Raw genomic sequence first — 13,730 nt, 5'->3', positions numbered from 1 at the left:
TGGTGGTGGTGGGTTGAATGGAATCTGCAACGAGGTGGCCGGAATTTATGGTGGCCGGAATTTATGGTGATGGTGGTGGCTTAGAGAGAAAGAAGAGAGAAAGAAAAGAAAATATATATAATACATTCCCCTATTAAAATTACAATTATGCCCATCACATGTCTGGCACATGTCATACTTAACTGACTTTTTCTAACCCAGTTAGCGTAAAGGACAAAACTTGTAGGAAAAAAAAGTTTAAAGTACACCGCCTGGAAGGAAACTTAGAAAAGGACACGAACCGTAATTCGTCTTATTTTAAAGGACAAAATTTGTAATTCTGTCTAGAAATAAAGAATACATGTTATGGTAGGTTAAGCAAGAGGAATGGGCATTTCATATAGTTAGGTTGGGCTTTAGCATCAGATCCCAAATAACGTGTGCGTGATGTTTGGTATTTGGAACATAAAAGTGATGGTTGCAAACTTACAATTGTAAAAACTAAAAAGGAAAAACCAATACTACAACTAAAAAATGTCGTTAAAAAAATTATTAGCATAAATTCTTAATTTTTATTCACTATATATGCATAATTATATATAAATATATATATTTAAATTATTTATATCTTCATCCGGGTCAAACACCGGTCCGCCCTCCCGGGTTGGTCCGACCATTGACCCGGTAAGGCATCCGGGTCGATGTCCGGGCCAGGTTTGAAAACATTGCTTTGGAGGTTTTGTGGTGGATTCGGCCTCATTTTCCAACATTAGACAACTTTTCAACATCTCGGGATCGTTTGCGATCTTCTTCAACAAGTTTGGAATGAAATAGATGATGTCCAGATGCTCCAAGTATAAATGGTTCGGGTATGTGTTGAATCGAATCGAATTCAAAAGGAATCCAATCGAATAGGTAAACGGATCGAATCGAATAAAAAATGAATTGAATCGAATTGCAAATTGAATCGAATCGAATAGAAACTCGATTCGATTGGTTTGAGATTTCGATTCGAATGGTTTAAATCTCGATTTGATGGGATTTTCCAGAATGTACAATTTTCACTTTGTGGACGAATGTTCACACAAGTACACTTTTTCCATTTATGGAAACTCGATTAATATAACCAAGAACCCGATGAACACTTTGCTGATCTTTAAACACAACTTCCAAGCTTAACCAAACAATCTTCTTGAATCCAAACACTTTCAAGAACACACAAACACACATTTTCAAACCTGAATACCTTTTGTAACACTTCAACACACTTATTTCAAGCTTGTAAGCACACCTACAACTACAAGTTAACCCGAAAAACCACTTTAACACTTGAAAACAAGTCTTAAACACACGAACAAGACCAAAATCCACGGTTGTAACCCAAGAACTACAATTAGTATAGTCGAAAGCTCTGATACCAATTGTAGGTCATAATAGCGGATCAAACAACTAGTTATTGACTCAATCTAATTACAAGTTAGCGGAAATCACATGTAGCCAACCAAAATCCCGGATCTTAATTGTGTTGTTATTACCCGAAATAGAAAGGAAAGGGAGAGAGTGGAGATAGCAGGTGAATGAATAAGAAGAAGATTTTGCAAAAGGCTGTGACTAGTATGTGCATGCTTCACCTTATATATGTGAAGGCATGTCATACTACGCTTTCATTAGATTGGCTCAATGGGCTCTAAATACATGGCATCGGGCCCAAACATACAATAAATAAACCGACAAGCAAATAAAATACATTGTGAATAGATCAAACAAATATAAAAGACTAATGTACAAAACAGGGCCCCGCATGGAGCATAAAGGCTTAATAAATCAACATTGACACAATTAGTCACGGATAGAACTATCTGCGCCGTATAAGGTACGATTGATTTGATTGTCGTGGGTTTTCGGGTACCTTATCCGCCATGTATAGACCTATCCACGACGGATCGGGTACAACATAAACGGACGAAAAAAAGACAAAACTCCTCTGTCTGCCGCGTATAGGTCTATCTACGGCGGATTGAGAGGGTGTCTCCCAAATTCCTTGGGTGCCCCTAGCAGGACCCTATAGATGAGATAAAAGGATGACACTTTAATATCGGTCAAATACACTTTTTTAATAGTGTTTGGAACTACCCTTAATATTCGAATGAGTCTTCCTGAGACAGTATGTCAATCGTCCATACTGATTTTCACGGTTCATGCGTGACTCACCTAAGAACACTATCAAGAAGGAAACACACACTATCGTGAACCCCCCCTTCCCGAGTCAAGTTTCGAATATAAAACCTCAAGAATTCCAAGCACTAACCATTATTCACATGTCATTGGATCATAAGGTCAATTAATTCGATGTAATTATAATCATAATTGAACTATAAAATTCGATTATAAGAAAAATCATAAGCACGAATAAATAAAGACATATACGGTTATACGTTAACTGAAAAAGTTAATATAGAATTATAGATAATTCAATATTTGTTACATGAGCCTGTCAATATCTCTCTAAGGGTATGTGTAGTGGAGGGGCTATAATTGGGGGCGAATTGTGACACGTGGCGCCCAGTCAGCATGGAGTGGAAATTTGTTTTTGGAGTGTAATGGTGTAGGGACTACAAGTTGGGCCCACAATGTTTTTTTTATTATTTTCTTTTTATAATTAAACTAATTAAATAAAAACCAATTTATTTAAATAATTAAATAAAAATGCATTAAAATTAAAAAGAAATACAAAAAAAAAACATAACTAAAAAAATACATAACTAAAAATATTAAAAAACATAACTAAAGAAAAAAAAACATAACTAAAAAAGAAACTAATATCCGTAATATTCGCGCATTTTTTCACGTCGGTGTTGCATCAATAATTCGGCATCCTCGTGAAACCCCTCCGCTTTGAGGGATTCGTAGTCGTCTTTCATTTGTTTTAATTCGAATGTCTGGTTCAGCTTTTCTTGTTGTTTGTTGGATGCTCGAATGTCGGCTCCAATTACGGTGGCATTGGTTTCCAAACGACCGACCAACTCGTTTATTTCAACGGGCTCCGTATTGAATCGTGTTGACGACGAACCTTCCCTCTTATTTTTCCTCGATCTCCCGTGTGGTCGAGGCAACTCCTCTACCTCATCTTCGTCAGGTATATTCAAATCATCGGCTAAATTGACCATGTCGTTGGCTCGATTGCGAACAATACGTTTTACCAAAAAGAGGGAATTGGTAGTTCGGTTGGCTCGATTGCGAACCATACGTTTGACCAAAAAGAGGAATTGGTAGTTCGGTTGGTTCGGTTGGCTCGATTGCGTTCCATACGCTTGACCGAAAGCAGGGAGTTGGTAGTTCGGTTGGTTCGGGTTGTTTCTAGGATTCATTTTGTTTATTTTTTTGTAAGAATTAGGTATAATTTGTGTATAAAATGGATATAAAATGGAGAAGAAGGGTGTATGTTTATATATATATATATTGTATAATTTTTTTTAATTTGACCGTTTCACAACGGTCATTTTATTAATTTATTATTATTTTCTTCTTCAACGGGGCGACAAATATATCATGCCCCCGCTCATTTTCGCCCAATTATCGCCGGAGGGGGGGGGGATGCGGTGTTCCACCAAAAAATCGCTCATTTTCGTCTTAAATTCCCGCCCAGTACATAGAGCCTAATATAGTCTTTCACTTTTAATCTTATAAATCATTTGCCACGAATAAAAGAAATACCTTATAGATAGCACAAACTAGATAGTTTGTGATTAGTTATCTATCCATGTGGGCCATCGGATCACTGCATTCTGATTCTCTTTTTAGTTTTTAGGCTTTTAGTCTTTTAGCATAGGAAATGTAACTCCTAACTCCGGAAATTTACACAAGTGCCCTTAGGAAATTTACAAAGGCAAAATAAACCTCAAAAACAATTATATTCTTTGAAATAAACTAAATAGGAATTCTGTAGATCGTTGTAAATTTTGTAATTAGAATTAATCGAGATCAGATTCAGTTGTACTTGAATTGATCAGTGCGTTAGAATAAGTAAATCAAACTAAAATATGAATAAGAAGCAAACACGTCGTGACCGATTTTATTATAACTAAATTGTGATTACACGGATACCAGCTTCACCTCAACCTTAGCTCAACTTATAAGCACAAATCAGATCTATTTTATTTGTACAAGAAGGTCTAATAGATCATGAGACTATCATGAACTATATATACAAGTCTGAAATTACTGATGAGCTAATGTTTGAAAACGACATCTTCCTATCTTTACGAATAATGTTACATTAACGGCCCTTATTACAATATAAATAACTAGGCTACTGACAAATGGGAACAATTGATATGATATATACAAGTTTTTCTTCAAAACAATTCTTTCTTCATCAACAGTTCTTCAATCTTCAGTTGTTCTTTGTAGGTAGAAATTCTTCTTTAGGCATTGTCATTTGAGTAGACACTTCTTTTATAGCTTATTCTTTTATTAAGAAGAATAACTGATTTTGCATATTAGTTCTTTGCCCTGGTGCAACACTTAGGTGGACAGAGGATTCTTCACCGTTCAAATAATCCTCTAGTGCAACAATAGTTCATATGGTCATATAATCCTAATCCTCTAGTAAACAGTTCAAGTGGGGCAAAGGATTCTTCGCTTGGACAGATCATCCTCCAGCAGTGTATTCGTTGTTCATCATCATCATCATCATCATCGTACTCAGTATATCCCACCAATAGCAATGCTATGGTAGGGTCTGAGGAGGGTAAGATGTAGACAGCCTTACCTCTATCCCATAGGGATAGAGAGGCTGCTTCCAGTGAGACCCCCGGCTCGATAGTAGTTTTGAATCAAGCCTTGGACATAAGACACATAACACTCAATCATCGGGACACCGGCTGATTGGTGCATGTGCCCTTGTCTTTCGGCTATCAACGCCACCACATGATGCCTGATTAACCTTCCGCCACTTTTAACGTTATTTTCACGTGATTAGTAAAATAACGTCAAAATTAGTGCAATTTTACTTTTGCCCACCCAAGGGTTCACACATATATACATTATATGTGCGCACCGCAAGCATGGCGTTATTCGTTGTTAACATGTTGAAATAAATACAAAAAGATTTCCTTTTGGCGATCTTACATCGGAGGTCAAATAAATAATAAATTTTACATCTTTCTCGTGTAACCTCATATTTACTGTATTATAATAACGTGTTGAAAGTTTGCCATGCGTTTTGGGTACAAGGGTAGCTCAACAATAAAGTGTCCAAGTGGTCGATCAAGGTATTGGGCTTCTTATCTTGGATTTTTTAGATTTAATGCATGTTTGGGATTGAGTTCGAAAACTACTTATTGACTTCTTGGTTTTTTCAAAAAAACATTTTGAAAAACCAGGATCTGTGGCAATTTTTAACATTTTCAAATAGCTAGTAAAAAAGATTGACTTTTGTGTTTGCCAAACACTTTTTTAAGTCAACAAGTTGTTTTCAAACTAAATCTCAAACATGCTATTATTTTATCTTTTGTAAAATGCCATTAAACTTGATTGTTTAAATGTAATAGGTTGGTCTAGTTTAACATGAAAACTTTTTTATTCTGTACTAAATAACCAATTTAGTATTTGTTAACATGGTTATCCATGATAGACTTTTGTTAAAAATGATAGCCCAATGTTTAGACCAAATTAACCTCGTTTCAAAGTAAAATTCTAACATAGTTTGAACCGGTTTCCGTTAATATCTTTTTATGATTTATCAAATTATAATAGTAATGGTACGTGTGTTACAAATGTGAAGATTGTTGGAATATGCTTCCAAAAGCATTCACATCAATTCATCATCTTTAAATCTAAAATTATACTAAAAAATTACTGTATTTATTCTTTACTTCCAATTAAATGATATATTTTATATTTTTTTTTCTCTCCTTCACTTACAACCACTTTCAAAAAATATTAAAAAAAATTATGAGATGTAACAGAAAATTTTCAAATATACAGAAAAATCTCTGTATTTTTTCTCCTCTAATCACGACACTTTAAATCGCTCACTAAATTATAAAAGACTCCATTCGTATGAGGGTCTGCCAAATATAAAATTAAATGGAAAATTCTATCTTATTGCTAATATTGTCCATATCAGTAATGGGTCACTACGAATGGGGTTTGGTAGTAATTTTATTTGGCAATACTGGTTCAACAACTATGTATGATACTTAGAAATTAGTTTTTCTAATAAGGGGTTCATTTACAAATTATAACTTATATTTTCTGTTAATAAGAAATCGCCAGTAATATTTATAGCAATTTCATTTTCTTGATATCTAATTTAATTTATTAAAGAAATATCAAGTAATAAAACAATTCATTTTCTTTTCTAAAGTTTGTTGTTTGTTGTTTGTTGTTTGTTGATGTCTAAATTGAATCAACTCAGAGATTCATTTTTAACAAATGGCATCAAATATTACGTCATCACGTATCTACCTATACTATTAAAGTAAAATCATTTTTTCACATGTCATTCAACTAAAGTAGCCAACTAAGATGCTAACTAATATTATTATCATTTATAATATTACTAACAAAGTTACAAATAAACTTTAAATGTTGTATTAAATGAGATTTTAGATATTTAGAAATTATAAAATTTTATTTATCATTATTTATATCTTATGAATCTATAAGGTGTATTACGTATATTATTAAATTTAACTTTTTTATTATACTTTTTAACCATCCATGTATTACACAAGACTAGCCCATGATAGAGGCATATATACGTCTTTTACACGGTAGGTTCCAAGTTTAAATATGTGTAGGATAGTTAGTTTAGAATTATTTGTGTAAAGTATATGTATAGGTAGAAATCAATGCCTCTTTGATGATAAAAGTAAACAAAACCCCCTAATTTTTCTAAATATAAACACATTTATAAACACTATACAGTATATGTATAGGTGGTCATTCTCAATCTCTCTCTCTTCATATCCTATGTATTCAATAACACATTTAAAAACACATCATTGTCACACATGATTTTGTAGCATTCATTCCACTTAATCAAGAATCTTCAAGGCTGCAATATAATTTCCAATCTCAAGCATTGGGAATCTTGAATACTGTTACAAATTCGAAAGAACTATCTAGGAAAAACCATCAAACAATCAGATTAAACTATAAGTTAGCAACCTAGGCTTTTGTTCACATGAGAGTACTTGGATGGATCCAAAATACATAACTTTTAATGCATGGTGTATAATTTGGCTAGATCAACAAAATTGCACACAACATACATGCATCATAAATTGTACATGATATGATCATATATGCATTTGAGATATTATTATTAGACAGAATTACAAATTTTGTCCTTTAAAAAAAGCCAAATTACGGGTCGTGTCCTTTTTTAAGTTTCCTTGCAGGCGGTATCCTTTAAACATTTTTTTCCTACACTTTATGTCCTTTACGCTAACTGGGTTAGAAAAACTCAGTTAAATACCCTCACGTGAGGCGCATGTGAGGGCATTTTTGTCTTTTCGCCTGTACCTGCAGATTAAATACAATATACCTTTATTTTTAAAAACAAAAAACCCTCTCCATCACCATCTCCACATCTTCCTGTAGCTTCTTCAGCCTCCATAGCCGCCACCAACAAGCAACCACTAACCCACCACCAGCTAAGTACGCCGCCAGGCGCTACCACACCACCATCTAGTACGCCGCTGCCACCATCAAACCCCACTGGCCGCCAGCGGTCTTTCTCCCCCCCTCTCTCTCACACACACACACACTTGTCGGAAAAACGTGGACCACCTCCGGCTGTGAGGACTTTCAAAACATCACCAGCTACCGTGAGGGGTAATATTTTGTACGAACCGCAATACCAAAATCATCCATAGTCAACCCCTAACCCCATCATCAATGAATCACAGATCTACAAATCCGCGTATATAAATCATAGATCTGCAAATCGATTTTCCCTTCACCTGACTTTCTTTCTTCTTATCAAAATGGTATTAGTTTAAGGCAATGGTGGGTGTCCGACCATCAAAAACCTCATCGTGCATCATCTTCATTTATCACAGCAGCGGATCCTTTAGATCCGGCCCGAATTCCGACTCTATACCATATCTAAATGCACACCCGGGCTAGCTCCGGACCCATGTCAAACCTCTAGAAGTTGAATCGTCGTTGGTGTGGTTGTGGCGTGGTCATAGTCAACGATGACGGTGGTGGTCACAGGTGGCCAGATTTACTGTTTTACCCGAGATGGGCTTTTGTTTTAGCCAGATTTACTGTTTTACCAGAGATGGGCTTTTGTTTTAGTCGGATTTAATGTTTTAGTGGAGATGGGATTTTTTTGGTCGCCGGATTTGATGGTTCGCGGTGGCGGTGGTGATGGTAACACGGACGGTGGTGGTGGTGGTTGAATGAAGGAGGAGGTACAGGCGAAAAGACAAAAATGCCCTCACATGCGCCTCACGTGAGGGTATTTAACTAAGTTTTTCTAACCCAGTTAGCGTAAAGGACATAACGTGTAGGAAAAAAATGTTTAAAGGATACCGCCTGCAAGGAAACTTAAAAAAAGACACGAACCGTTATTTGGCTTTTTTTAAAGGACAAAATTTGTAATTCTGTCTTATTATTATTGAGCTCAATTAGTAGTGATAGCCTATCTATAAAGTAATGAAATATGTGACTGCTCACTAAGAAACCTTTCTAGTCCCTCTTTTGTCCCTGACCTTTTTCTTAACATCACTCTGTCAACTTCAATTCTTCTCTTCCAGATATCCCCTCTCTCTCTCTCTCTCTCTCTCTCTCTCTCTCTCTCTCACACACACTCTATGTGTTTTGTGTCATTGTGTGTCTGTATCCTCCATGTGCACATGACTCCTATACCTTTCCTTTCTTCTTATATAAAGTACACCACCATCTCCTTCACACCACAACCAATAATACAATATATTAGGGTTTTCTTTTCTTTTGTTTCTTTGGTTGATAAATAATTAAACAACATAACTTAAATATTAACACTACCATGGAAACAACTCACCATCAACAACAGGCAGAGATTCAAGATTTTGGGAACAACAAAAGCTATGGGTGCAGGCAAAGCAGTACAAGGTGGACACCTACAAGTGATCAGATCAGAATACTGAAAGAACTCTACTACAACAATGGCATCAGATCACCAACTGCTGATCAGATTCAGAGAATTACAGCTCAGCTCAGGCAGTACGGCAAGATTGAAGGCAAGAATGTCTTTTATTGGTTTCAGAACCATAAAGCTCGTGAACGCCAGAAGAAACGCTTCGCCCCGGCTGCGGTCGCTCCGCCGCACTCTCATTTCTCTGATCACATCAACCACCATCTTCCAGCAGCTGCCGCCATGCAAATTCCAACTCACCACCACCTCTACCACCATCAAGATCCACCACATGTTTATGCTCACCCTCACAAACTATACACCACTCATCACATTGGTACTAAGTTATTATAATTTTTTGAAAATTAAGATTGTATTTTTATTTGTATATATTTTGTTGATTTTGGTTTCTTGAAATCTTTTGATAAGGGGTTGGTTCTTCTTCACAAGGAGTGGTGCCTGTTGGTTGTGGCTATGGATCTGTTGCTATGGAGAAGAGTTTCAGGGTACATTTTTATTTTATATTGTTTCATGAATTTCATTCCTATTTTTAGATATAAGAAAACCCTAATTTTTTCTTGAATTATAGAGATCATGCTCTTAAGGCATATACAAAACCTTATATAGTGTTTTATCCAGTTTAGAGTTTATGTTATATGGTTGTTGTGAGTTGTGAACATAAATAACACATCAAAAGTAGAATAAGTAGAAGTTCATGAGGAAAAATTAGGGTTTATGGAAGATCATATTATGTTTTAATATATTATTGTCAAAAAAATAATTAAACTGGTTATGTACGTACTTGGTTATACAGAAATGTTCAATATCACCACCAGGAGAGAGTAAGGCAAGCGGAGGACTTGGCAGGAATATGGGATCAAGATCAAGGGTCAGTGTGGATTCGTGTTCTTTTTTCGACAAATTGAAGCCGAAAACGTATGAGATTATGGAGAATCATGGTCAAGATGAAGAGCAAGAAGGAGAGACTTCAACGGGCATCGAAACACTTCCGTTGTTTCCGATTCATGATGGCCCTCACCATGATTTCTTCGGCATGAAGATAGCGAATTCGCCATTGGAGCGTAACTCAGGAGGTTACTACACTGGAGGAAGCTGGTACCGGTCTGATGATAGGGCTTCTCTTGAACTCAGTCTCAACACATATGGATATTATAACTGATATTATATTTATGTAGACAGAATTACAAATTTTGTCCTTTAAAATAAGACGAATTACGGTTCGTGTCCTTTTCTAAGTTTCCTTGCAGGCGGTGTACTTTAAACTTTTTTTTCCTACAAGTTTTGTTCTTTACGCTAACTGGGTTAGAAAAGGTCAGTTAAATCCCATCACGTGAGGCGCATGTGAGGGTACTTTTGTCCTTTCATATATCTCTGCAACTAAACCCTGTATCACTCTTCCCCCTCTTTTTAACCCAACCCCACCTTCAATCGATTCAATTCCCCGGCGATTAAAAACCCGACAGTTAAACCCTAAACCCTCGTATCCGACGCGACTCAATTAGGGCTTCAATCAATTAGGGCTCGATGCGAAATTCAAATACCAGGGCTCAATTGATGATGGCTTACTGTGTTTGTGGCAAGGTAGCAGTTGTTCGAACTTCATGGACTGATAGAAATCCAGGTCGTCGGTTTTTCTCTTGTCCGGACATGGTAAGTGTGTAATTCGATTTAAGTTCCAGTCAATTGTTTATACTTCATGTTTCTCCTCTTTTCCAGACATCGGATTGCCCCTTTCTTGGATGGCGTGACCCACCAATGTGTGAACGGGCATTGGAGATTATCCCGGGCTTATTGAAATCGAAAAACATGGTTGAACAAAGTTTAGAGAGTTATAAAGAACAAGCAAGGAAGATGAAGAACAGATTGGTCATTAGTTGGATCATTTTCATTGCAATTGTAATTGCAATGAAAATGTAACTAGTTGACTGAATTTGAAGTTGTTGACTATTTGTATTTTGACTTTATTAGTTAATTTAGGACTTTATGCAGTTTAAGTATTATGTATTTTGACTTTATTTTGGATGTAATTTTGGATCCCTTTTAAGCAATGTATCATCAGTTTATTTTGGATTTAATTTGGATCTTTGGTTAGTTTATTTTGGACTTTTGGATGGATTGTATACACAATCTGCACATTGTGCACTATCTACACATGATGCACAATCTGCACATTGTGCACTATCTACACATTATGCACAATCTACACATTATGCAGAATCTGCACATCATGCACAATCTGCACATTGTGCACTATCTACACATCCATCTACAACATCCATAAACCAAGAGATGAATACTGCATAATATGATCTGATCTGATCCAAGGGCAAATAAGTAAAAACTGCCAAACCATTAAATTATGTAAAATCTGATCCAAGGGCAAATATGTCCAAACCCTTAAAATAAGTAACATCTGATCCATCCATCTGCAGATCCATATGCACAAAAAGATGAATGAGTCATCTGCACAAACATCCGTCTGCCAAACCATTAAATTAAGTAAAATCTGATCCAAGGGCAAATATGTCCAAACCCTTAAAATAAGTAACATCTGATCCATCCATCTGCAGATCCATATGCACAAAAAGATGAATGAGTCATCTGCACAAACATCCATCTGTCAAACCATTAAATTAGGTAAAATCTGATCCAAGGGCAAATATGTCCAAACCCTTAAAATAAGTAACATCTGATCCATCCATCTGCAGTTATGCACAACCATTACCATACCATGAAAAACTTCAAAAACATGAAAAACTTAATACATCCATAACAACTTAATACATCCATACAAGTGTTTGAAAAACTTAAAATAAGTCCAGACAACAACTTAATACATCCATACCATGAAAAACTTCAAAAAAAGTCTAACAACTTAATCTGCAAAAACAGTCATAAAAATATCCATACCATAAAGTCATAAATACTACAAAAACAGTCAAACAGTAGGCACATTAATCTGCAAAATTTTTCATGCATGATCTCTTGTTGTGACCCTTTTGACCACATGTCCCACAAGTGTTTGATCCTTTTGGCTTTGTCTTTCTCACTGCCTTCACTTTCTGGCCTTCACCCTCCACAGCCTTTCCCTTGCCCTTTGCATCAACCTTTGACTTTTTCCTTGAACCACCATCTTCCCTTTCCACTGCTGACTTTTTCCTTGATTTCTTTGGCCTTCCAGTTTGCTTTTTTAATTTAGGAGCTGCCTTCCACCTATCCATTGTGTAAATTGGTTTGACAAATGTTTCTGAACTTGAAGACTCATCTCCACTTTCTGGATCCTCTCCAAACATAGGGTCAAATTCTGGATCCTCATGACATATATCAATCTGGTCTTGTTGTTCAATAACACCAACATTATTCTCTTCTTGAACATTCACATTTGCATCCTATTTGTCTTGTTCCACAACTACCTTTTGAACAACAACCTCATTTGTGCTATCTTGCCATTCCAACAACAACCTTTTCTTAACTGAGTTTGCTTTATCTAGTACGACCTCGCTTGCAAGAAACTCCTCATTTGTTATCTCTTCAATGGTAAACTTTGAGGTTGAGCAGAAGTATGTGTGTACAGAGGTGAACTCATGCTCAACATACACATTCATTAACTGATTAAAAGCTCCAATATACTTAGCAAATCCCCTAACATCATCATCACTTCCCAAAGCTCTAAGCCCCCAATTCAATTCTGAACCCGGTACTACATAATGGTAGAATCTAACCTTATCTGTAGGATAGGATAATTCAAGCAAGATTCGATCAAGCTCGTGAACTGAAAACTTGTCAATATCTAGCATGTCAACAAAATGGACAACGGCTCTGTTATAAACCCGTCCAGGAAATTTAGTGAAACTGCCACCATGGTGCATCTTGATCGTGAACAAATGTGGATTATTTACTACACAAACAAGATTAAACAGCTGTTAGTTAAATAAACCCAATTATAAACCCTAAAGTTTTAACTTACCATAAAACGCATCAGCATTTGATTGTTCATCAGCTTCACGAATGTAGAATCGAGGAGGAGGAGGATCATCCATCTTACGTGTTTAAGTTCTGAGAATGATGTGCAATTTAAGGTATTAACTGTCGGGTTGTTGAGTCGCGTAGGATACGAGGGTTTAGGGTTTAACTGTCGGGTTTTTAATCGCCGGGAATTGATTCGATTGAGAGGGAGGGGGAAGAGTGATACAGGGCTTAGTTGCAGAGATATATGAAAGGACAAAAGTACCCTCACATGCGCCTCACGTGATGGGATTTAACTGACTTTTTCTAACCCAGTTAACGTAAAGGACAAAACTTGTAGGAAAAAAAAGTTTAAAGTACACCGCCTGCAAGGAAACTTAGAAAAGGACACGAACCGTAATTCGCCTTATTTTAAAGGACAAAATTTGTAATTCTGTCATTTATGTATTTATGTTAGCTAGTTAAGTGTGTAATTAAGTATGTAATTAAGTAAGTACGTGGTAGTTATCATGTTCTAATTATGGGTGATTTCTGATTTGTTCTGCTATCTTATTATTATATGAGTATGATCTTTATATTATTATTAAATCACGTTTAGTGTACTTACATGTTTGGTTTTATTCATTATTTA

General features: G+C 36.0%; 1 protein-coding gene across 1 annotated transcript; it reads left to right on the top strand.

The window, feature by feature from the left end:
• Nucleotides 1-8,983: 8,983 nt before the first annotated feature.
• Nucleotides 8,984-10,301, top strand: LOC143548807 (protein WUSCHEL-like). The gene is made up of 3 exons (XM_077039884.1): nt 8,984-9,449; nt 9,542-9,618; nt 9,927-10,301. The coding sequence occupies exons 1-3, from the start codon at nt 9,005-9,007 to the stop codon at nt 10,290-10,292; spliced, it is 888 nt and encodes a 295-aa protein (XP_076895999.1). The 5' UTR covers nt 8,984-9,004; the 3' UTR covers nt 10,293-10,301.
• The last annotated feature ends 3,429 nt before the right edge of the window (nt 10,302-13,730 follow it).

The sequence above is a fragment of the Bidens hawaiensis genome, unplaced genomic scaffold (genome assembly GCF_021521415.1).
Source record: "Bidens hawaiensis isolate Kalapana, Puna unplaced genomic scaffold, B.hawaiensis_p1.1 tig00015252_1, whole genome shotgun sequence".
NCBI lineage: Eukaryota > Viridiplantae > Streptophyta > Magnoliopsida > Asterales > Asteraceae > Bidens > Bidens hawaiensis.
Note: the sequence above shows the minus strand (reverse complement) of the source record. Positions and strands in the feature narration are given on the sequence as shown.

Bases quoted from the DNA above. Each gene is read 5' to 3' on its own strand.
- LOC143548807 (XM_077039884.1), top strand. From the start codon at position 9,005: ATGGAAACAACTCACCATCAACAACAGGCAGAGATTCAAGATTTTGGG. The intron at 9,450-9,541 runs GTACTAAGTTAT...TCTTTTGATAAG, and splicing joins ATACACCACTCATCACATTG to GGGTTGGTTCTTCTTCACAA. The intron at 9,619-9,926 runs GTACATTTTTAT...TTGGTTATACAG, and splicing joins CTATGGAGAAGAGTTTCAGG to AAATGTTCAATATCACCACC.